Raw genomic sequence first — 25617 nt, forward strand, 5'->3', positions numbered from 1 at the left:
TGCTAATCCCAGCATATTAATTTACTGCTTCTGTGAATACTGTTTTACTATTTTCTTTGCAGCATTAGTACATAGCTGGGGCGAGCTTTAGAAATCAAATCCCCAGTCTCTAAGAAGGGCATTTCGTACTCTAAGAACCAACTTCTCTTAATACCGAAATGTAGTTTGCAATATTTACCCCCTTAACCATTTCCTCCTCTTCAGTTAGCTGAAGAGCAATTACCATGTCACAATAACCTTTTTAACCACATTAATCTGTGCAGCACCTTTTAAGTTTATAATGCTTCTACAAAAACACCTGACTTAATTCTGAAACTATTGCTCAGTAATTCCAGAAACAATGTAAAAGACAATATAAAGTTGAACCAAAATATCAAGTAACATTTAATAATTGCAAATATATTTATTATAATTTACAGGTTAACAGTTATATATACAATATAATTTTATAAAGTCCCAACAAAAACTGGTTACATTTAAATCATTGGATCTGAAGAAGCCAACATAGAAGTCTTCTAGTCCCCTAACTTCACCTCCCCTAAATTATAAAAAAATAAAATCTGATAGTTTTGATTTCAAGTTAAAGATGAGGAGATGGTGTTATCACATTTCAGCACTTAAAGGAAATGTTACTTGTCTGCACGAAGCCTTTCATATGCTACATTGATACATAAAGCACCACTGCAAGACCTTAAGTGTGTAAAATGTTCAACTAAAACTTCCAAGGATTTTAAGACTGAAGTTTTAACTTTGTTCTAGTAATTAGGATCTGGACAAAACTGGTAAGAATTGTTTTCCCCTTTTCCAACTTTAAAACGGTCCCTTTTGTCCTTCTCATCACTGTTCACTTCTTTTAAAGGAGGGCAGTAAATGCAAGAATTCTTCACCAAGCTTTTACATATTTAGTAGTGAGGTTGGAATCTCAAGAGAACAATTCTCTAAAATCCAGTAAATGTAAAGTGGTAATAGCTCAGTCGTGTCCAACTCTTTGAGACTCCATGGACTGACTGTAGCCTGCCAAGGTCATCTGTCCATGGACTTCTCCAGGCAAGAATATTGGATTGGGTTACCATTCCATTCTCCAGGGGATCTTCCTGACCCAGGATCAAACCCAGGTCTCCTGCATTGCAGGTGGATTCTTTACCATCTGAGCTACCAAGGAAGCCTAGTAAATGCAAAGATTTCCCATTATTTTCATATATGCAGACGTGCAAGATTTAAAACCCCAAAACACAACCTAAGTCTCTGAAATAAAATAGTATACTTCAGTCTGGTTTTAAAAGAATGCCTATACATTTTCAGTTTTCTTTTCAAGGCAAGTAATACCTTCTTTCCAACTGACACAGCTGATGCTTGAAACAGCATTTCCATGGTGTTCCACCAGACTCTATAAATGCATTCCCCATGATTACCTAACATAGAGGGGCACAAACACACTGAAAAAGAGCTCTGCAAAAATCTGACCAACTTTTATGCTGCTGTCCTCTCAGAGCAAACCAAACAGAAATAAAACAATGACCAGGTAGATTATAAACTGAGGTAGTAATCCTGCAAGCACTTCTGACGAAAAACTTGTCCTCGTTCTGAAACAACTTCAAAATTAAGACGTCATCTATTCTGCTCGTGCTTTCTATTACTTGTAATGGGAGGCATGTGACGTAAAAACAGACCAGTAACTTGTGGGTTAATATTCCCTCAACCTAACATATGCACATCATGTAGTGCTAACTAAACCAAACACAGTCAGTCACTGCAGAAACTTCAATTCAAAAGTAAGCTTCGGGATAAAGATATTAAAACTTTCAGTCTGTTAAATCTATAGATCTTTCCTGAAACTACAGGCCTTGCCATTACTTCTCTATTAAAAAAGGACACAATAAACTTGGATGTTGACTGAAGTCTATATTTTACATTTCAAACTGGAAAATTCAGAACTGCCCATTTCCAAGTTTACAGTGTCACCCTGACAAGTTACAAAAGTGACGGTGCTGAGGCATGTTATTAATAACACTGGTTTTCTTTTGAGAGCATATACAACAAAACCAATGCTCTGATATGTCTCCTATTCTTCATAAGAAAATTCTAAGCTTTTAAATTTAAAAGCAACTATGACACAATTATTACTTTCTGGAGTCTTTTAACAACAATTTCCACCTGTTGAAGACACAAAGAACTACTCAAGTGGGAATTACAATAACATACACAGAACCCTCTCCAAAAAAGAGTTTACAAAGAACTTAAATATATTGGATGTTAAAACTTGGCAGAAATATGCAGCTTCCCCAAAGTAGCAGAAAGTGCTACACATACAGGTTTTGTGGCAGTCCTTGGAAACATTTCCTAGATAGAGCTTAACCTAGAAATAAAAACCAACCACACATTTTCAGTCATTTTTAGGAAAAAAAAAAAAAAATGACACACGATAATGTACTTTAAGTTGGTCATATATACAAAATTATTTTTCTTAACATTGAAGTAGAAGGGTCAAATTACTGAAATAAAAAAAATATATAGAAAACATAACAGCCCCATAATTTCAGAATGTTGGGAGGGTGGGGAGAGCCCAGAGTTTTTAGACAGGTGCATATAATTTAAATTAGAATGGGAAATGGGCTTTGAACCCTATAAATAGTTTCCCAAGAAAATAAGTTTCCAAAATGCAAAATTACACCTTAAAAGGTCCCCTTTTCACTTCAGCAAGCAAACAAAATTCTAGAACAGATCCAACTAAACAAACAAGGGAGGATTAGAAATCACACCATCTCATCCTTCATTTTCAGGGCTTGGCTTCAAACCTGGACATTTTTGAGTGGGCTATGGTGCAAAACAATATTAAACTAGGTCACTGGATCCAAGCTGCACATCCTCTAAGAAAAAGTTGAAGGACAGCTGCCAATATTTGTTTTTAAAAGTAACCTCTCAAGTAAGAGGTGGTGTATGCTAGGGCCAGAGGCTGTCAAATCATCTTAATGTTGCTCAAAAACATTAAGTCCTTTGAAACATGTTTGCTGAAGTCTATTAAACATCTTTTCTCTGTGCTCAAATGTCAAGCAGTATCCAATAGCTTCTTCTGTTTCTTGAATTCGTTTCTGGAACCTGCATCCATCCCGTGCAAATTCTTCCCATGGTCCTTTTCGATCCTCATCACCACTTATATAATACTCAGTAACTTCTTCAAGGAAGGTTACCTATAAAGATAAAAGAGTAATTTTAATCTCAAATATAAGAGAAGTAAAGAAAGAAACAAACAAACTTGTACACTCTTCCAAAATGACAAATGTTTCTAAAGTATTTCAGAAATATATTCCTGAATGCTTTTATTACAGCACAAAAGTTCACTTCTTCCTTTTTCAAAAAAGTCACTTTTCAGTATTTTTCAATTCTTGAATCATAAACATGGAGTAGTATTCTTATATTTTTTTAATATTAATTACTTTTATAATCAGAACACAGAAGAAAAAGTTACTTAGTAATCAAACTGCAACAAAACATATCTTTAAGGTTATGCTACTATAAGAGATGTTGTAGTTAAGATAAAAACCCTCTGTATTCTTCATTATGCTATCACCATATATACATGCAACTGTGACTACTGCAGTATACATGATCACATGCAAGAGTGACAGTTCCTTTTAATCTCTACTCAATTTCTAATATGGAGAAGGCAATGGCACCCCACTTCAGTACTCTTGCCTGGAGAATCCCATGGGCGGAGGAGCCTGGTGGGCTGCAGTCCATGGGGTCGCTGAGAGTTGGACCCGACTGAGCTACTTCACTTTCACTTTTCACTTTCATGCATTGGAGAAGGACATGGCAATCCACTCCAGTATTCCTGCCTGGAGAATCCAAGGGACGGGGGAGCCTGGTGGGCTGCCGTCTATGGGGTCGCACAGAGTCAGACATGACTGAAGTGACTTAGCAGCAGAAATTTCTTTTTAAGATATCAAACATCAAATGTCAAAACTTGTTTTAAAGTACATTCAATACTTACATCAGCTAATTCCACTGTGGCCTGCTACTTTCATTCCCTTTACATCAGGCCAAGGAATACCCCCGAGGACAATTAGTAGATATGTAACACCTTACTAAATATTGCATTCTAGCATTACTCATTCATTGTATCACCAAGATAAATAACATTTATACAGTGGTTACCATATGCCCGGTTCTTTTCAAAGTACTTAACAATTTTCATCTCACTTAATGATATATACCCTATAAGGTATGTATTATCATCTTCATTGTATAGATAAGGAAACCAAGGTAAACTGACTCATTCAAATCACACAGCTTCCACGGGTGCAATCAGGATTCCAACTCTGAGCCCGGCTCCACAATCTGCACCATGTTTGCCCCTTAATAAAGCATTCCCAGATCTGAAAGCCTCATTCTAAGAATTAGGCACTATCCATTATTCCCATATATCTAAAGAATGGGATGTAGTCAAAGGTTGTAAATAACTTTACCATATTCCAGACATAATCTTTTATAAATGTTGCTTCTAGTGCATAGTAATAGTAACATCTACTTGACTCATCTCATTTTTCAGTCAGTGAGCAAGCTAAAAAGAGACATGAGGCTGGGCTGAGATCCCTAAACAAGAGTTATCATTTAAAGGAAAAGCAACTATGAGTTTTATCTACTCACCTCATTTAAACTGTGCAATAATTCATAAAATAGCCATTATTACTATTATTACTATAAGTCAGTCAGTCAAAGCCATGAAAGGTCAAGTTACTTCCCAGCTTTGGCTATCTTCCTAAATCTGTTGGCCCTAACCACTCAGGAGTAGAGAACACAGGTCTCCAGATGCCAAGTGCTCATTCTATCGCCTCACTTTGTTTCTTATCTATTCACTAAACAGGCCGTTTTGTCAGGGACCCTTTAAAAACATAGAGGAAAATGTTTACGACAGCATTAACAAAAGTGTGAACTAAAATCTAATTTTTAATATGCCTTATTTTGCTTCTACAGCTAAGACGTAAGAATACCACCATTTAGGGACATTTTCTACCCTAGGGAGAATTTCAAAGTATTAAGCTGGTCATTTGGAGCCAATGGATTACAGTTCTTTCCACTTGAAACTCTGATGCAGAATTTGAGGTCAATAATTCACCCATGCCTTTCTCTTTCCAAATAAAAGTAAAGGTAACTAAAGAAACTTTTGCTCCACAATAAAAGATAACCTGTCTGTTTGCAGGGATTTCTCTTCAATTAATAATAACCTTAGCTGAATTTAAAAAAAAAAAGGCAATTCAAACGATTCCCTAAATAAGGTTACCTTTATAATGTGTTGAAAGAGTAAAATAAATGCTCCATGAAGTTTTAAGACTAGCCTGGGAATAGGAAACAACTACTCAAGAAAACCAAGTAAGTACCATCATAGTTACGAATGATTAACCTATAGTGGGCCAATGGTAACTTGAACTGCTATCTTAAGAAAGGGTAATACTATTTTCAGTATTATTTTTGTCAATCAAAATTCCAAATGTCCAGATGTTTTTAATACTGAAAATATTTTCTTTCATGGCAAACAACCAGACAAATATGACTTGCTACTTGGTACCATCATCCTTTTGGGTTCTAACAGACAGGAATGAAAACAGTTATCCTGAAACTAGAGCAGTAACTGTCTGCAAATGACATACCACATTTAATACCACAAAACTCTACTGCTACAGTAGGACCTTCTCAATCTCTAGAATTAAATCATGTATACACAAAATTTAATTTTTCTGTTCCTTAAAAAAAGTGAAAAGCTGAAACTTGAAGGAAAACAGCCCAGAGCTGCCAACCCAAAAGAAAACAGCACCCTCGAGCTAACATCTATACACTGGCACCTTCAATTCAGACAGGAACAACACTCTACATGAGGGAAAAGAAGTGGTCATTTCTCAACCCAAGTATAAGAGCTTGGAATCTTTCCTTAAAAATATGCACAATTATGGCTCCAGGAAACTCATGCTTTTCCACATCAGAACAGAAAGTACGAATCATCAGGCATGTTAAACAAACCTTTTTTCTCCGGATATGTGTGTGTCTTTCTCCAGAAAGAAACACATCCTGTACCAAGTCTGGACATTTACTTTCTTGGCGCCCTAACAGCTGCCCCTTACAGGAAAGTAAGGTGTGACACTCAGAAATGGGCTCAGATGGCCTCTCTGAGTCAAGACAGCTTTTCCAATTTTTCCCTGCTGTTTGAAAAGGAGCCTTAAAATTTAGAAGGTTGTAGGGGTCGTCAGAATTACAAAAAGAATTCCACAGTTTGAGACTCTCTGCTTCATCTGCACTAGATTCCCAGTCATCATCATCTCCAGAATTATAATCTGGAGACTCCGGAAGGCTTCTAGTCTGGGGAGAATTCCCTAGGTCAGACTTGTCAGACAAATCCTTCTCTGAATCAGAAGGGTTTCCGGGAAGAATTTTGGCAGCAGTCTGAATTGTTGCTGTGAAGTTTTGGGGATTATAAGGATCCACACTATAGAAAGAGTTCCAAAGGTGGAGCCCTTCTGAGTCTTGTTCAAGGTCTGATTCTGAGAATGAGCTATCACTATCAAAACCGTCATCCTCAACGTCTTCGCCCCAATCCTCATCTTCCGAATCAGAACTTGTTTCCAGGTCACTGGCTGCACCCCCCAAAATGTAATCTATCAACTTGTTACTACAGGCTGGTCTGGTAGAAATGGGAAGGTCATCGTCTATGTCTGAAGCGTCAACTACACTTATTTGGTCCTCTCCAAGCTCCTGTCCAGTCTCACAAGATGGAATGCCTCCCGAGAGGCCCTGTCTTTCCAATCCAAAAGGAACTTCTCTAATCAACAATTCTGTTTTCTCCTCAGTGGGTTCCTGGGCGGTTCCGGGAACAGCTCCAGCAGCAGGAACACACTGAGTCGAACTTTCTCCGAAGTGCTTCGGCTCCATCCGGAGCAGACTGTGCTCCTCCTCTAGGCTGTGGTAGCCATGATCTTGGTCAGGGGTGGGTAAAGCCTGACCCTTGCTGGCCTGCTGAAGGAATTCCAACCGCTTCATGCGGAGATGGTGGATTTCGGGCAGGCCTTCTCTAGAGAGAGGCGGACATCCCTGCCACGAGGCGGGAGCCATCTCTGCGTTGAGCGGTTGGGGATAAGAAGGGGCCTCATCCAGGTAGCCGCTCTCTGGGCTCAGCGCCTGGAAATCGACCAGTTCGCAGCTTCCAACACTGCTCTGATAGCTCAGCTCAACCCGGGGCAGGCAGTCCAGGTAGGAAGGGTTCAGTAAATAGGAGACGACACTGACATTGCTTAAGCGCTGAACGTTAAGCGGTCCACAGGGTGAAGGGCCAAGCTCCGGGTCGGAAAACAGACTCGCTTGGACGCTCCGGGGCACCAGCTCCACTCCCCACAGCGGCTGCTCCAGAAGAAAAGCATGCGCTGCAGGGTCCGAAGCTCCTCCCTTGGCTTTAAGTTCTAACTCCAGATCTGGGGGCGAGCACTGCCAGTGGAGACCCCCCTCTAGCCAGTCAAGGGGACCGGCGGCTGAGTCGGCCGAGGGGTCGAGCCGCAGCGAGCTCAGAGCTTTGGGCGCCGAGGGGGCGGCGGGCTCCTCTCGGGCCCTCAGGGCTCTCAGGAGGCCGTAGCCTCCAGCAAAGTCTAGCCATCTGGTGGGGATCATCCCACCGAAAAGCTGGCTCCAGACCAGCAGCTTCTGAAGCACGCCCGGGAGCGGCGCGAGGAGCTGGGAAAGCAGCTGCATCCAGGAGCTACTCCGGGCCTCGGGCGGAGGGCTGGGAGCCAGCCTGGGGTCGGGTTCCGGGGCTAGCGGTGCGGGGAACCTCGATGTGCCTGGTCGCGAGAGCCGAGGGAAGAAGGAGGGCAGCCGGAAGCGGGGGTCCGGTTCCCGCGAGCCGTCCGCCGCCGGCTCCATCTCCTGTTGTCTGCAGTCTCTCATGGAGGCAGGGACGCGGAGCTCGAGGCCCTACACAGTCTCAGCCTTCCCCAGCGGCGGGGTGGGTGCCCCAGGCCGATCCCCGGGCCAGCAGAAGAGCCAACAAGGTGAGAGGCTCCGGCCGCGGGCAGCGGGCCACAGTCCGGAACAGCGGACACAGGACGCGGCGGCCAAGGCGACATCCATTCTGGCGGCGAGAAGGGGTCCTAGTCGGGCCCCCGCCGCTCCACCATAAATAGGAGCCCTTCCGCGGCGGCGGCAGCGGCTTCCTCGGAGGCACGGACCGTGGAGAATCCCCTCAGCAGCGCGACCCCGGAAGGGCTAGTCTGGGAGGGCAAGCGGTGCAAGCGAAGCTCAAAATGGCCGCAGGGCCAGCGCCGCGGCAGGACCGTTCCAGGCAGGCTGACGAGACGAAGGATGGCGGCCGGATACGCCACCAGTCCCGTGCCGCCTGACGTCACTCGCCGGGCCGGGGGCGGGCCCTTCCGCGCTCTTTCCTGCGGCCGCCGATTGGCCGCGCCTAGGTCCCTGTCGGCTTCCTTACTCTCGGCCGGTTGCGCGCGGGAGGTTGCATCAGCCGGATCCAGGCTTCGCGCGTGCGCACTTGCAGCTCAGCGGTCGCTTAGGAAACCGCCCCTCCGCAGCGGCCCGCAATCCCCCGCCCCCCCCGCCCCCCACCTCGGCCCTCTGGGCCCAAGGGAGCGGCATAGACTGGTGGAGGGGGCCCTGGAACTGTTAATGGCGTGGTACATACCCAAGAGTCCAAGTGTACACGTATGCCTTAGACTTGCATGTATTTATACAACACTGTGGTTCCAGTGTTATTCACTGCTAAGTAGATCATCACCCTAAGATTTAAGTCCAGTAAAAGTTGGGAAATGTGTAAATATATATCTGGTGTTAAAAACACTAATAATGTGGAGTGATTAATAAGTCTTAAGTGAAAAATGAATCATTATGCATTCCTGCCCTCTCGGTTTTAGGATTTCTAAATAACGGTTTAGCTTTACCTTGGATCCAGCTTTGAGGTCTTTCAGCATCTAACCCACATAAGTCTTTAATAAAAAAATGTGAACTGTTTCTCAAGTGGTGTCCCTGTTAGTTTCTTCAAATGAGGCAAACAGAGGAGGAAAGAAACGGAGCCCCTAGAACTGTTTACTCTCGTCTTTGCTTCCCCTTCAAGTCATATTCAAGTCGTATTTGTATCCTGAGCCCCTAGAACCATGGGATACAACACCCAAAGAAGGAAGCACAGAGAATTATCCTTTGAAAAAAATTGTGTGTATCAGAGGGTAAAGAGTCTGACTGCAATGCGGGAGACACGGTTTCGATCCCTGGGTCAGGAAGATCTCCTGGAGAAGGAAATGCGAACCCACCCCAGTATTCTTGCCTGGGAAATCCCATGGACAGAGGAGCATGGCAGGCTACAGTCCATGGGTTCGCACAGAGTCGGACACGACTGAGCAACTTCACTTTATAATCTTAGTTGCTACATTTGATTCTTGTGAGTTTGATCTTAGTCCATTTCTTTATTTCTAATAAAACTTTTAAATCAACACCTCTTAAGTCAAGTATTTGTTCAGAGGGAGTGTAGCAGGTTTGAGCCCTGGAGACAGCAGTAAGATCTTTCAGGAACCCAGAGGAAGCCAGCTGCTCCTCTTGCTTTGTTGAGACTGTTCGAAGAATGGCCAGTTCTTTCTAGGAAACTAAGAGGTCCGCGATTTCTATGGTTTATCCCTTTTTATCTTATTATCCGTATCTCTAGCAATAGCTCACTTACAATTCAGAAAAAATATATTAATAATGGGAGTAAGTTTAATGACAAGAGATCTAGGTATGCAAATTAAATACTCAAAGCTCAGTGGATTGGTGAGTGAACTAAATTTCTAATATCCTGCCTTTCCTATATAGATTAGAGGCACAGACATCAGTTAATATTTGCTAGGTATCCACTAAAGATTTTTTTCCCCATCATCTGCAAAATAAAGGCTCTGTACAGTCTGTCTTTTTCCTATATTTTTCTAGTCTTCTTTTCAGTAACTTCCCTTCATGCCGCTTTTACTCTAGGAACGCTGGACTTGTTTCCTGCCACTATTCAGTTTCTTAGTCAAGAAGGCCCTCACCTCCATGCTTCAAGGTTCAGCTCCAATGTCAACACCTTCTTGAAGTCTCTGCTGACCTTTGCAGTCAGAACTATACCGCTGTACTCCATTAGAGCATGTAACACACTGCTTTGTATATAGCCCTGTAAACATTCTCTCCTGCTGGTCTCTGCTTGTTGAGGGCTGTATACCAATACCTCGCACAGTAGTTCCCAAGGTATGATTTGGGCACCCCTGAGGATCCCATTTTAAGACCCTTCCAGAGGGTCCTCAAGGCCAAAATTATTTTCACAATAATACTAAGCTGTTATTTTTCTTTTAAACTTTCCTTTTCTCATGAATATATAGTACACATGTATCTTCTAGAGGGTACATGATATGTGATCTGGCAACAGACTGAATGCAAAAGCAGATGTGAGATCCCAGATGCCTTCTAGTAAGCCAGATATGAAAGACATTTGGGAAAAAATGTAGAATGATGCCACTCTTCTCACTAGACATTTTTTCAAGAAAACAGTTTTTTGCTGTTATTTATGTTAACATGTAATGGGTTTATATTTTTAAATTAATAAATATTTTAGAAAATCTTCTGGTTTGAGTTCTAAAACAATAATTATAAACAATAATTATAGATATAATTTACATAAACAAAATTCTTTGGGGTCCTCAACAATTCTTAAGAATTGTCCTTGCCAATTCTTAAGGAAGGGATCCCGAGACCAAAACGTTTAGGAACCACTGACCTAGGATGTTGACTGGCACATAATCGGTGACCAATAAATGTTTGTTGAATGAATGGAAGAGTAATAATACTTTAAAATAATAGCATCTTCCTTATGGCCAAGTCTCTTACATTCCACTCAGCTTTGTCACTAATACCACTTGCCTCCCCCAAATATTCCTTAAAACATCTTGAATGGGCCTTCCTTCCCCATCTAATCATTGGATATATAATTTCTACTCTCCTTACCTTGGAATTTGCTCTAAGGGGAAACAATGGGATCATAAAGTACTGGAAAACTTTAAGAATATGTGACTTTGCCTTGTCAGTCTTGGCAGGAAAATAAAGTGTGAGCCACCTCCTGAAGCCCGCTATCAAGCAGGCAGCGGAGGGAAGGCAGCTCTGTCTGCAGAGATAGCACTGTCTTGTCAGGGCTGTGTGCCTGCTGGTGAAGACAAGAAGTGACAAGCAAGCTGACTGGCAGTTTGGCCGAAGATAATTTAAACCTCAGTTATATTTATTTTAAAAGATTTTTCAGGGTCTAAGGTAAAGAGTGTAGCTTTTCCCTTCATTTTTCAGTCAGTACCACCTCCAAAATTATTTTTCAAGTATCTCACACTCTGGAAATCACCTCCTATCTTTCCAGCTCACTGCCTTGAAACCCCTATTCAGCTGCTACCACTGCCCTCGCCAAACCTCCAAACCATTGCAGTTACCACATTTTGTGATTCATCACCCTCCTTCATTCCTTCCTCACCCAATTAAGAATCTCATGATCCAGTATGAAAACTACCACCATGCAAAGACCCTTCATTCTCATGCTCTTCTCCTACTCCAGTATTCTTCTCTGGCAAAATTTCAACTCTAGGGAAACCCAACTATCCACTTATTCTGAGCTTACAGTCTTGCCAAGCTTGAGAAAAGCACTCAAACTTTCTATTTGTGATGACAAATTTCATCCATGCTAGGCACTCTTACATAGTTCGTTTTTATTTTTTTGGCCAAGGCATGCAGAATTCTAGTTTCCCAACCAGGGATTGAACCCATCCCCCCTGCAGTGGTGCAGAATCTTAACTACTGTGCCGCCAGAGAAGTCCCCTTAGATAGTTCCTTAGCAGCTTTGCATCTGCTACACTGAGACTGTTTCACAATGTTTATTCAAATTTCCAGCATTCCCATACACCTTCTCAGCTTATGGACACACCTTATACTTCACTGAGAAGACAGATAAAACAACATAAACAACTTCATTTTTTCACCACCAAATCCACCAATCTTCCTGCATCTGGACCCACATACTCTGCTTTTGATCCCATTATTAGCAAAGAAGCCTCTTGGATCCTATGTCTTCATGTCCTCCTGAGGAATCTGGCCTCCTTTATCTCCTCTTTCCTATAACACGTAATTTTCTTTTCTTAAACTAGTTGAACACTCACATTAACATGTGTTAATATCACCTATCTGAAACAACAAATAACTTCTCCCTAGATACTTGCATCTCCAAGTTTCCACACCACTGCAGCAAAAATTTCTCAAGAGTTGTCTACTCTCACAGCCTCCACTTTCTCTGCACTTATTCTGTATTCAAGCTACTCCAATGTGGGTTTCATCCCCAACACTCATTAAAACAGTTCTTACTGGGACATTCCTGGTGATCCAGCGGTTAAGAATCTTCTTTCCAATGCAGGGGACAGAGGTTCCATTCCTGGGTGGGGAATTAAGATCCCATATGCCATGGGGCAACTAAGCCCATACACGTCTCAACTAGTCAGCCCTTGCATCACAACAGGAGAAGTACACTGGATATAACAGAGTCAGTGCTGCAAAAAACAAACCAGATTTTATCAAGAACACTTTGCCAAATCCAGTTCTCTAACTTGTGGGTTGATGTGTGCACCCCTAAAAGATGTTGAAGTCTTAATCCCCCAGGACCTACGAATGTGACCTTATTTAGAAATATCGTCCTGTACATTAAGATGAGGTCATGAGGGTGTGCCCAAATCCAGCATGACTATGTTCTTATATAATGGGGAAATCTGCATACACACATGCACACACACAGGGAGAACCCCATGTGAAAATGAAAGCAGAGACCAGGGTGAGGCATCTACAAGCCAAGGAATGCAAAAGATTACCAGCAAACTACCAGATGCTAGGAAAAGGTGTAGAACAGATTACCTTTCTCAACTCTCAGAAAGAACCAGCCCTATACCTTGATCTTGGACTTCCGCCCTTCAGAACTGAGATTAGTTTCTGCTGTTTAAGCCACCCAGTCTGTGTCCTTTGTTACAGTAGCCCTTTTCTTCAGACTCCCATGACATCATTACTTTGGTGTCCCTACAATTCCAGGGACTCTTTCTCTTCCTCTAAGTGTTGGCTGCATCAGAGCTCAGTCACCTATTGGTTTGTTTGTTTTTAAGCCTCTCTAATCAGACTCTTGAGAGTCCCTTGGACTGCAAGGAGATCCTGCAAGTCCATCCAAAAGGAAATCAGTCCTGGGTGTTCATTGGAAGGACTGATGCTGAAGCTGAAACTCCAGTACTTTGGCCACCTCATGCGAAGAGTTGACTCATTGGAAAAGACCCCGATCCTGGGAGGGATTGGGGGCAGGAGGAGAAGGGGACGAGAGAGGATGAGATGGCTGGATGGCATCACTGACTCGATGGACATGAGTTTGAGTGAACTCCGGGAGTTGGAGATGGACAGGGAGGCCTGGCGTGCTGCGGTTCATGGGGTCGCAAAGAGTTGGAGACGACTGAGCGACTGAACTGAATCTAGGTGATCACATCCAGTTCCACAGCACTAAGTGCCAACTTCCACTTCTAAACTCCAGACCAACTCTTCCCTTGGGCTTCGGATTCCATCATCCTACTTCTCCACTTGGATGTGTGGACACCTCAGACTTACCATGATCAAAATAAAACTCTTGAGATCCGCCAATCGCATCTTCCCCATCCCATAATACCCCTACAGTCCTTTTCACCCAGTTGCCAAGCCCCTAATCTTAGGTGCTAAGTCGCTTCAGTCATGTCTGAGTCTTCATGACCCTATGGACTGTAACCCGCCAGGCGCCTCTGTCCATGGGATTCTCCACACAAGAATACTGGAGTGGGTTGCCAAGCCCTTCTCCAGGGGATCTTCCCAACCCAAACCTGCATCAACAGATTCTTTACTGCTGAGCCACCAGGGAAGCCCCCTACCAGTTCTACCTTCAAAATATATCCAGAATTGATCTACTTTGCACCATCCCCATCCTAATGTCACTCCCCTCCTAGACTACTGCTTCCATTCCTCCTTCAAACAGCAACCAGAATGATCTTTGACTACGTACAGTGCTCTAATCCTTTTCTCAAAACCTTGTAATGGCATCTCCATCACATTGGGAATGAAATCCAGAGCTCTGATGGACTTTAAGACTCAATTCAAATATCTCCCTGTGACGCCCATTCTGCCTGCCCAGCCCCTCCCCCCGTTTCCACCTTGTCCAGGACACAGCACTCTAATCACGTTTCCATGTCTGCCTCCCTCGCTGGACGCTGAGTTCCATGAGGACAGGACTCACACCCTTGTTATCTTAGTAGCCATAGTGCTTGGTACCCACTAGACCCAGAGAAGGTCATCCGTGTTGTGTATAGACATATCAGACAAGTCCCAGACCCCAGAATTACCTCCCAACTTAAAATGCTGCCTCACTTTTGAACTTTCAGGTCTAATCTAACCTTTACCTCCCAAACCCTAACAAGTCCAGTTATGTCATTTTTACCACCTCTGTTTGAACTCAGAAAATCCAGTCTCCTGGGCTTGCTTCTCTTCTCCCCGGGCACCCCTCCCCCCATACTCCCTAGTTCTCATTCCCACTCCCTCTGGGTGGTTCAGGTTTCTACCCTATTTGGCCAAGAAATTTCCTTAACTAAGACTCTTGCCAGATTCAAGTTCTAACTTTTAAAAAGTCCGTTGGGACTTGCCTAGAACTGCAGAGACATCTCAAAGCTACTTAGAAACACAGAAGGTAGGTTATCACATACTACTGTTACTACTAAAGGTCCCTTGGAAGCCCCACAAAATTTCCCAGCATGAAATATGACTCCACACTGGAGAGTTTTGAGAACTTCTGAGTAAACTGCTTGAACAAGGGTCACATCACCTCCAGCTTTCACTTGGGTTCAATTCTGGGCGACGGCTCCACTCTAACAACATAATCATTGTGTGGCATCTCAAAGGTTGTTTCCTCTCTTATGAAACAGGCTTGGTTAAATATCACTAGGCAGTAAACTTCCTAAAAGCAGAGAACTATCTTCATTTATCTGTGTAATCTTTGTTACCTGGTAGAGAGGGCCCAGTGCACAGCTCCAGGGACCGTATTCTTTGCGATGGAGGCACGCCAGCAGGCAGCAGTGACTGGAGAGCACTGTAAATGTTTGCTGACAGTTAACAAATGAGCCATGCCTACTTTCCAGCACAGTTGTAATGAAAAATGACATGTGTATTAAAACACTCCAAAACTACCAAGTATTACACTAACTTAAAGGACTGCATTAAACACTGCCTAGAAAAGGTAGCACAGGTTTGGAATCAAACCTGGGTTCAAATTCTACAGCCGAGGCCGACTGCCTATGCCCTTAGGCAAATTGCTTAATTACTCCTGTCTGTAAACTGGGAGATATTACTACTCACCCGATCAAGTTGTTGTAAGCAAAGATTCAGCTGACACATGCATATAAAAGTTATCATTTATGGAACCACTACTAACATTATCATCTTCATCTCATATGTCAGATGTTTTAATCTAAACATTTAAACATGAACAAATCTTGAAAATGATAGTTTTGTTTTTCTAAACATCATTTATTAGAAAATACAATTCCAGAGAAAGTAGGAGATACAAGGACATCTGGGAAGTGGGTACAGTACACAGATCTCTTTAAATCAGGGGCATCGAGGGTCAAAGTAAAATGAGCTACAGGCAAAAAGCCAGTAACACATCTCTGGTCCATTCACCTGGAGAAGTTCCACCTCTGTTCCCCACTCTCCCAGCTCCTGCTCACAGCAGCCAGCTATATTCTCGGCATTTTTACTTTAAAAGTTTATAACTTCCTTGCTGCACTGTGGCTTTAATCAATGGAGCTTCTTTCTCCAATTATGGAATGAGTTAACAAAAGGGGAAATTTCTGATCCTTGGTGGAGCTGGGGAGGACAATCCACAGAGTATCCCCATTTAACTCCATTCCCAAATCACTGGACACAGCCACCAATTTAAAAAGTTAATATCAAATTCAAAGTCGCTCCTTTTTTCAATGAAGACAACCCTTTGAAGTAAAGCACAAGAGTGAATTTCAAATCCATTTGATAGGGAATGAGAGTAATAAGAGATCAGAGACCCAGTCCCTCCCTCCCAGCTCAGCTCAATCCAGCCTCCACACAGCCAAAGAAAATCACAGGAAAAAACCCAGTTTTGATGGGATCCCCCACCCGCACCCCTTGTCTTCAGTTAGGGCATCCCTTTGGCTCCAGAATAATAGGTTTATGGCCCCACAGAATGAAAGAAATTCTTATTAAAAAACATGACAGAAATGGAGTTTGGCAGAGAAGCAGTGACAAAGGAGTGGCAGGTGATGAGGAAAGCTTCCCCGTAGCAGTAGACAGCCCCGCTGGCGCGTGCAGCCCAGAGCCCCTCCCCGGGGCCAAACCAGCCAGCAGTCTATCCCACTGGAGGAAATGGAAGGGACAGACCTATGGGGGATCACCCCAGCGTATTCACAGGGACAACATGGTCCCCAGAAAGGCTGAACGAAGGGGCAGAAGAGAGTATTCAAGGCATGTCCTAGCAGAGTAGGGGAAGACCAGAGGAAAAACTGCCCCAGACGAGCCCAGGTTCCTGAACATAGGTCCTCTGCAGAACCCCGTCCGGAAGGCCCTTCCTTACACACAGAGGCATCACACTGCTCTCCTTTGGAGGCAAAATCAGACAGGCCCAGCACGCAGGCCTCAGTCAAGCACACCCAGCCCTCCCTGCCCCTCCTGACCTGCCTCAGGGAGGGAGGGTGCTCCCCGAGGGTCCACTGGGCCTCTCCCCAAATAATTCCTATAGATAGAAACACAAAACAACAAACAAAAACCTAGGGGAAAGTCCAATAAGAACCTTAATCAAAAAAAGTCCAAATAGTCTTCCTCTTTGCCTTCTGAGGCACATGTAAGTCCCTTCTCACAAGGCTTCCTGTCCAGTTAGGACAACATTACTATTTCATTTTTTAAAAATAAAAATAATGATACCCACCCACCCTCCCGCTAAATGCTACTTCTACAGCGCACCTCACACACTTCAAACCAGGCATTGCTCCCTTGACACAAGGTAAACTTAAAACTTTGCTGCAACCTCACAGCCTCCACAGGGCTGCTCATCACAACCAACTCAAATGCCGTCTGCAGAGGAGGGGACAGCAGAGAGCATCTTCACTCTCCCTGCCTCCCACCCTGGAGGCCAGGACGGCAGGGAGGCCCACCGAGGGCCATGCCCCTACCCGAGGAAGGGACGAGTCCTCTCCCCGGCTCTACCGTGAGCCTGGGGTCCCGGGTCGGGGCTCCGCTGTGTTCATAAGGTCTCAGGACTTCGAGATCCCAGTGCAAACCAGCCAGTCTTCTCCTGGGCCAGGTCCAGCTCTCGCAGGCGGATGTGCACCTCCCCAAGGAGAACGTTCTCCCAGAATCCTTGCTCACTCAGCACACTCAGCTGCAGCTCCCGCTGCCGCAGGTCTCCCTTAGGGATTCCATCATACACCAGCTGCAAACGCCACATTGGGAAGGGAGGGAAGCAGTGAGAGAGGGAACATGGAAGGGGGAGACGCTTGTCTGTGGTGGTTCAGGGAATCGCCTGGTGGACCAGTGGCTAAGATTCCATGCGCCCAGTGCAGGGGGCCTGGGTTCAACCCCTAGTCAGGGAACTAGATTCCACTGCCACAACTAAAGACCTCTCATGCCTCAGTGAAGATTGAAAATCCCATGTGCCACAACTAAGAACTGGCACAGCCAAATAAACCAAATAAATACTGGGGGGAAACAAGTGAACCTAACAAAAGAAAAAATGTTCTGGTTAAAAAAGAATGGTAGTTTGTGGTGCTTTGATCTGGCTGAGCCTAAGACCACTTTACCTCCCTAACCAGAGTCCGAGGAATACAGAAGGCATACAGTACCCAAGGGGACCTTCGAAAAACCCTGTTCTCAGCTCAGGATTCCAGCAAATGAAGGTTCGACATTATCAGCAAAGGACCAGCAGGCTCCTCCTCCCCACAGACACGCCCAGTTGTGGAATCCCTCCCCTGCTGCTGCTGTGGCTGCTAAGTCGCTTCAGTCCGACTCTGCGCGACCCCATAGACTAGACGGCAGCCCACCAGGCTCCCCCGTCCCTGGGATTCTCCAGGCAAGAACACTGGAGTAGGTTGCCATTTCCTTCTCCAATCCTTCCCCTAAGTATCAGCAAACTTTTTAACGTAAAGGGCCAAATAGGGAATATACTAGGCTCTGTAGGCCATACAGTTTGGTCTATGTCACAGATACTCACCCTACTGCTACAATGTGAAAGCAGCCACAGACAAGACTTAAATGAACAGGAATGGCCATGTCCCTATATGGCTTTATTTACAAAACCAGGCATAGTTTGTTTACCAACCCCAGCCGCACCCATCACCTTCCCCACATACCATCTCATTGTAGGTGGGGTTGCAGGTTTTCCGGGCCACTTTGGTTTTCTTCTTAGTGGTTTTCTGAGGGTCAGGAAGGAGGTAAATCTTGACATAGGGGTCGGGATCATTCCCATCCTGGAGCAGTTGCTACAAAGGGAATGCAAAGCCAAGCCTTCTATCTGCCTCTGTGTCACCATTCCTGGGGTCACTCCCTGAGCCAGTCTCTCTTCTCCCACACCCAGCTTCTTGCAATGCACAGTAATTCATGTTTCCCAGCCAGCCTACTGTGTTCTGCCAGAAACACCTACCACGGTAACATTAGATGTCCTCCTCAAACATCAATCAGATCACCCATGATACCCAGTCTATACTCTGTATATGAATGCCCAGGGCACACCATAACTTGGCCTGTTCTGAATGAACCATAATATCCCCAGATATCTTCACCCAATGTCTGTATATTTTGTCATTTGACCCAAGAAACTCCTAGTGAGAGATAAGTAGAGAAATGAGTCAGAGAGATTAAGTTGCTTGTTCAACGTCAGCCAATCAGTGACTCACGCAGGCTGATCCTTTTAAAACTTAAGTCAGATCTTGGCATGCCTCTGCTCAAAACCCTCCAGTGGCTCCCATCTCACTCAAGGAAAAGCCATGTTCCTGAACGCAGGACCAAGGCTCTGGTCTGCCCTCTCTGACCTCAGCATCCGCTATTCTCGCCCCTGCTCCAGTGGTTTCAGTTACACTGGCCTCCCCCCCGCAGGGCCTGACACACACTGGATGGGCTCCCGACTAGGGCTTTACCTACTCCTGATGCCTGGACCAGTCCTTCCTCAGATGTGTGTTCACAACTCCCTCCTTCACCTCCTTGCATCTCTGCCCAAATACCTCCTGATCAGTGAGGGTTTCCCTGGCCACTCTGAGAATCCGCTGATGCCCTCATTCTACCCCGGTATTCCTCTTCTGCTTTATTTCTTACCAAAGTACTTACCACTATCTGACTTGCCAAGTATTTTACTGAACTGTTTGCCTCTTCCTACTAGAATGTAAGCTCCCTGAAGGCAGAGGTTTTCTTTTGTTTACCCTGGTATCCAGAGCGAACGTATCAGTGCCTGGCACATAGCAAGGCACTGATGAAGATCTGGTGACTGAAATGAATGACTGATGCTGTAAGAGTGAACCCCGTCATCTCTGATTCCAAAGCTCAGGGACCTCCTGCACACATCAATGCCCCAACCTGCGAAAGTCCAGCACTCTGTAGGTATTCTATGAGTTCCCTTCCCCTTCCACTCATAAGGTTCTCAGAAATATGTCAAATATTTAGTAAGCATACGCTCCCTTGATTATGCTTGAAGGAGATCTTCAAGGAGGCTGCCTGACCTCTATAGCCAGGAAATAGGCCCCCTGGGTCTCTCCCTTATAATAATCACCATAATAATAATACCAGGCACTATGTTAAGTACTCTACATGCATTATCTCATTTAACCCCTATAACAACCCTATGAGACAGATGCTAACATTATCCTCATTTTAATGAGGCTAAGAGTAACTGGGCTACTTGCCAAAGGCCACAGGTATTAAGAAGCTGTGCCCAGCATTGCTTGGTCATTCCATAGGCCTAGCATGGGAGCAGGCCCACTGGGGATTCATTTAGTAACTTTTGTGATTACTCTCATGATAGGGGGGTATAAAAAGGTCTCATCAGTCAAAAAGTACCAGAAGAAAGATAAAGATCCAAATAAGGACTGTGTATGTACTTACCAAGCCCCGAATGTGCATCACCATGATGAAGAGTTTATTGTTTTTGTAGGAGATGGACAGTTTCACCTCTCCTCCAACCTTCCCGACTGGCCGGGCCCATGTGCCTTCTGCAGGGACAAAGGGCACAGAGCAAGGTCAGGGGGCCAGCCCTGCCCTGTCTGGGGCCAGGCAGATGTTTCTGTTTCCTTCTGATCCCCTGCCCTGTCTCCACGTCAGATTCCTGATATCCCATCAGGGATCGGTCACGTAGCATCTGTGAGCATGACCTAGGTTGGTGACTGCGAGCATGACCTGGATTGGGGTGAGTCTATCCAATTTCGGTATGTAAGTAGATCCAGTCCCTGAAAAATCTGCTCAAGGAGCTGTGGACCTCACAGATTCTCTAGCCAGTAAGCAAAGGAACAGAGACGAGTCAAGGAGAGAGACTTGGGAAGAAATGGGGACAGGAAAAATTACCTTTCGGAAGGTTCAGAGAAGTTAAATTGGTTCTTAAATTGAAGAAAGTAGGGAAAACCACTAGGCCATTTATGTATGACCTAAATCAAATCCCTTATGATTATACAGTAGAAGTAACAAATAGATTCAAGGGACTAGATCTGATAGACAGAGTGCCCTAAGAACTATGGACAGGGGTTCGTAACATTGTACAGGAGGCGGTGATCAAAACAATCCCCAAGAAAAAGAAAGGCAAAAAGCAAAATGGTTGTCAGAGGAGGTCTTACAAATAGCTGAGAAGAGAAGAGAAAGGCAAAGGAGAAAAAGAAAGACATACACAACTGAATGCACAGATCCAAAGAATAGCAAGGAGAGATAAGAAAGCCTTCCTCAGTGATCAGTGCAGAGAAATAGAAGAAAACAACAGAATCAGAATGGGTGAGACTAGAGATCTCTTCAAGAAAATTAAATACCAAGGGAATATTTCATGTAAAGATGGGCACAATAAAGAACAGAAACAGCATGGACCTAACAGAAGCAGAAGATATTAAGAAGAGGGAGGAAGAATACACAGAAGAACTGTACAAAAAGGTCTTAATGAACTAGATAACCACACTGGTGTGATCACTCACCTACAGCCAGACATTCTGGAATGAGAAGTCAAGTGGGCCTTAGGAAGCATCACTACGAACAAAGTTGGTGGAGGTGATGGAATTCCAGCTGAGCTATTTCAAATCCTAAAAGATGATGCTGTTCAAGTGCTACACTCAATATGCCAGCAAATTTGGAAAACTCAGCAGTGACCACAGGACTAGAAATGGTTAGTTGTCATTCCAATCCCAAAGAAGGACAATGCCAAAGAATATTCAAATTACCACACAATTGCATTTATTTCACTTACAGATGTACAAGCAGGGTTCAGAAAAGGCAGAGGAATCAGAGATCAAATTGCCAACATCCATCAGATCACAGAAAAAGCAAGGGAATTCCAGAAAAACATCTACTTCTGCTTCATTGACTATGCTAAATCCTTTAACTGTGTGGATCACCACAAACTGTGGAAAATTCTTAAAGAGATGGGAATATCAGACCACCTTACCCGCCTCCTAAGAAATTTATATGCAGGTCAAGATGCAACAGTTAGAACCAGACAGGGGACAATGGACTGGTTCAAAATTGGGAAAGGAGTACAACGTCAAAGCTGTATACTGTCACCCTGCTTATTAACTTATGCAGAGCACATCATGAGAAATGCCAGGCTAGATGAAGCTCAAACTGGAATCAAGACTGCCGGGAGAAATATCAATAACCTCAGATATGCAGTCAATACCACCATTATGGCAGAAAGCGAAGAGGAACTAAACAGCCTCTTGATGAAGGTGAAAGAGGAGTGTGAAAAGGCTGGCTTAAAACTCAACATTCAAAAAACTAAGAACATGGCATCTGGTCCCACCACTTTCATGGCAAATAGATGAGGAAACAGTGGAAACGGTGACAGACTTTATTTTCTTGGGCTCCAAAATCTCTGTGGACGGTGACTGCGGCCATAAAATTAAAAGACTGCTCCTTGGAAGAAAAGCTATGACTAATCTAGACAGCATATTAAAAAGCAGAGATGTTACTTTGCCAACAAAGGTCCAAGTAGTCAAAGCTATGGTTTTTCCAGTAATCATGACTGATGTGAGATTTGGACCATAAAGAAGACTGAGTTTCAAAGAACTGATGCTTTTGAACTGTGGTGCTGGAGAAGGCTCTCGAGAAGTCCCTTGGACAGCAAGGAGGTCAACCCATCCATCCTAAAGGAGATCAGCCCTGAATACTCACTGGAAGGGTAACAGAGTGAGCACAGCCCTGAGCAGGCAGGCCCTGCTGGTCCTCATCACTCTGCACCTGTTACTGGGCTCAGGTCCCTCAGCAGACCCTGGCCACAAGCAACCACTGTCAACGAGCAATGTCAGTTTCCCGCTCAGCTACTGGTCAGGGCCGCAGCGGGCTGCACCCACTGGTAACTGTCAGTGAGGGAGCACTGGGGAAGTGACCAAGTCAAGGGTTGGTGGTGGGGAGTCATCAGATGGAAGTGAGGTAAGAGGCAGATCCAGGCCTCCTTCTTCTGGAGGCCCTCCAGCTTACCCAGCCTCACGCCAGTAGTGAGCTGGGGGGCCCGGGGAATAGACTGAGGATGAGTACTGGGAGCCCTCACGAAGGCCCTCCACTAGCCCTGGCCCCGGCCCTGAGAAGCGGTGCCCCTCTCCCCCATCCCTGTCTCTGTGACCCTTTAGCAGTGGCCGTCTGCCTGGGCACAGTCTGGGGGATCTGGTCTCCCCACTTGGGCAACCTGAGGAGACTGAGGACCAGCTGGGTTGGATGCCAGGCTCCCTCAAGGATGCCAGCTGGGCAAGACATGGGAACCTGGTCCTGAAGGAGCTGCCAACTGAGATATGCCTCCCCTTAGCCAGGACTGGGATCTTGGAAGGTTAAAGTTGTGCCTTGGGACTTTACCCTGTCTTATCAGGACAGAGAATAACATGCGTCAGGCAGAGATTCACGGGAGCAGAGATTCACAGGAACATCCTTACCTGAACACTGACCTAACTTCAAGAACAAGACTCTGACACTAAGAAGTCTGCAAGAACTAACCACACCCCTCCCTCACCTTTTGCTTTTAAGGGGCCTTGTGGAAAGCTTTCAGTAACTTTGGGGTTCTTAGGGCATGAGCCACCCAGCTCCTTATATGAATCTGTAATAAACCTTTCTCTGTTCCTGACTCTACTATTTCCTATTGATGGTCCTTACTGTGCATTGGGCACAGGGGCTTGCAAATTCAGTAACTGAAGGACTGGTGCTGAAGCTCCAATACTTTGACCATCTGATGCAAAGAACTGACTCATTAGAAAAGACCCTGATTCTGAGAAAGATTGAAGGCAGGAGGAGAAGGGGAAGACAGAGGATGAGATGGTTGGATGGCATCATCGACTCAATGGACACGAGTTTGAGCAAGCTCTGGGAGATTGTGAAGGACAGGGCAGCCTGGCGCACTGCAGTCCATGGGGTCACAGAGTCAGACACGACTGCGTGACTGAACAACAATAGGGAAGCTGGCAGAAGTGTCACAGACAGCACTGTACCTGAGGACCTGGGAGCCAGGCTGCTGCCTGTGGCCTTCTCATCCCTGGGCAGGGGGTGGAAGAAGGTATACACCAAATCACACTGGAACAGAATCAGAAAACAGGTCATTCCTCAGCGAGACAATGGCACAATGAAATGTTACAAGAGATTTACAAAATGTGATAACCAAATGTAATACGCAGTTCTTATTTGGGTCATGGCTTAAAAACACCAACTGTTTAAAGAATTTTGGAGACAACAGGGAAATTCTAAATATGGGCTAAGAACTGGGTGCTGTAACAACAGTCCAATTGTGTAAAATGATATCCTTGATTTTTAGAGATGCATAGTAGTTAGGGGTAGCATGTCATGATGGCTTTGACTTACTTTAAAATATTTCAGAAAAAACAGATGAAGTAAACATGGCAAAAAATAATACCTGTTTAGGTGATGAATATATAGGTATTCATCATACTGTTTCTCTATTTTTCTGTATGTTTGAAAGTTCCCATATAAAAAAGTTTTGAAAAAAGAAAGCAAATAAAAGTAGTCACATCAACTCAAAAGCAGTCCGTTCTTGGCATTCCCTGGCAGGCAAGTGGTTAGGACTCAGAGGTTTCACTGCCTGGCCCCAGGTTTGATCCCTAGCTTAAGCCAGCCTTGGACAAAGACTATAAATCCTACTTTTGAGAATGTTTCCTAAGCAATTAGGGAAACAAAAACAAAAACTAAAATGTGTGACAATACCCACTCTGCCATTAATAGTGAAAAGTGGGGGAGGGGCATGATCTAAATATCTTTCAAGAGGCGAATGGTTAAAGAGATGGTATTGCAAGTCAGTGTATTAACCTGGCATACATATTTAAAGTTATGTTACCTATAAACACTTAAGTAAAAATAAAAAACCACTAAAAAACTGTAAAAGTCACATTTATACATGGCCAGATAGGAAGGAAACAGGGAAATGTGCTTAGGCGGTATTTAGGGCGATGGGACTCCTGATGACTCTGACTTTATGACCATTATAACACCAAATTATAACGGCATTTGCTTAAAAGAAAAACCTAGGTGGTGCGCACACTCAGCTTGTTCAGGAAAGCCTTCCATCTCCTCAGGCTCCTGCCGAGCCCAAGCACTGTGTGAGCGCACCGACACAGGTCTGTGCCTCCCTGTGCCCGGCTGCGGGTCTGGGTTTCACGTTTCTGCGCGCGGCTCAGCGGGCTGGAGCCACAACCCCCCGCCCCGCCGCTCCCCGGACGGACCCAAAAAACGCAAGCGCCTCCCGTGATGGCCGCCCGCCTCCGTCCACACTACCCACCCCTCAGCGGCGCCAGGCCAGGAGGGACAGAGGGCCACCCACCTCGGCCACCTCCGGGGCCGCGTGGACCAAGTGCCAGATGTAGCCGTTCAGCTCCTCCCGGCGCCGCTCGGCCCCCGCCTCTCCTCGCGAGCGGCCAATCACGAAGCGACTGGGGAAGCTGGCGGCCGGTGGGGAGACGGTCAAGAAAAGGAAGCAACAGCCTTTAGTCCCATTCCACTTTCATTTTCAGCCACCTGACCCGCATTTCTCCCGGCCTCGCATCCCAGGGACCGCTCCCCGACTCCACGCCTGGCCCGGCTCCCCAGGTTTGTGCCAGGACGCGCGCCGCGGCATCTCACGCTGGGCAATTGTAAGGACCCCAGAAGAGAAAACCAAACTGTTGAGCAGGGCACTGCAGCTGCCCAGGAGTGCTCAGGCAGCTCTGGAGCCGCCAGTTCTCCCCCTCACAGTAAAATTTCTATTTGAAAAAACGCTCCTTAAAATTGTTGTAGAACACATCTAACATAAAATTTACTGTCTTACCCTTGTTAAGTGTACAGTTCAGAATTAAATGCACTCACACTGGGATGCAACCA

General features: G+C 45.0%; 2 protein-coding genes across 5 annotated transcripts in view; both read right to left on the reverse strand.

Annotated features, from left to right (window-relative positions):
- Positions 1–383: 383 nt before the first annotated feature.
- On the reverse strand, positions 384–8527 carry PPP1R15B (protein phosphatase 1 regulatory subunit 15B). Of its 2 annotated transcripts, none has more exons than XM_065938212.1 (2): positions 7276–8527; positions 384–3188 (listed from the first exon to the last, which is right to left on the reverse strand). In XM_065938212.1, the coding sequence occupies exons 1-2, from the start codon at positions 7924–7926 to the stop codon at positions 2967–2969; spliced, it is 873 nt and encodes a 290-aa protein (XP_065794284.1). In that variant the 5' UTR covers positions 7927–8527; the 3' UTR covers positions 384–2966. The 2 variants fall into 2 exon arrangements, with proteins under 2 accessions (XP_065794284.1, XP_065794283.1); XM_065938211.1 differs by having other exon boundaries at positions 6016–8521.
- An 8507-nt stretch (positions 8528–17034) lies between these two features.
- PIK3C2B (phosphatidylinositol-4-phosphate 3-kinase catalytic subunit type 2 beta) overlaps positions 17035–25617 on the reverse strand; it is a 65589-nt gene continuing 57006 nt past the window's right edge. For 2 of the 3 annotated variants that reach the window (XM_065938213.1, XM_065938217.1), the window contains 5 exons: positions 25082–25199; positions 23742–23823; positions 20182–20288; positions 18441–18569; positions 17035–17524 (listed from right to left, as the gene is read on the reverse strand). In XM_065938213.1, the coding sequence (XP_065794285.1) occupies positions 17336–17524; positions 18441–18569; positions 20182–20288; positions 23742–23823; positions 25082–25199 (625 nt within the window). In that variant the 3' untranslated portion in view covers positions 17035–17335. The remainder of the gene's footprint in view (positions 17525–18440; positions 18570–20181; positions 20289–23741; positions 23824–25081; positions 25200–25617) is intronic. The other variant, XM_065938214.1, reaches the window with a different exon arrangement.

This window comes from Muntiacus reevesi, chromosome 5, assembly GCF_963930625.1.
Source record: "Muntiacus reevesi chromosome 5, mMunRee1.1, whole genome shotgun sequence".
In the NCBI taxonomy this organism is placed as follows: domain Eukaryota; kingdom Metazoa; phylum Chordata; class Mammalia; order Artiodactyla; family Cervidae; genus Muntiacus; species Muntiacus reevesi.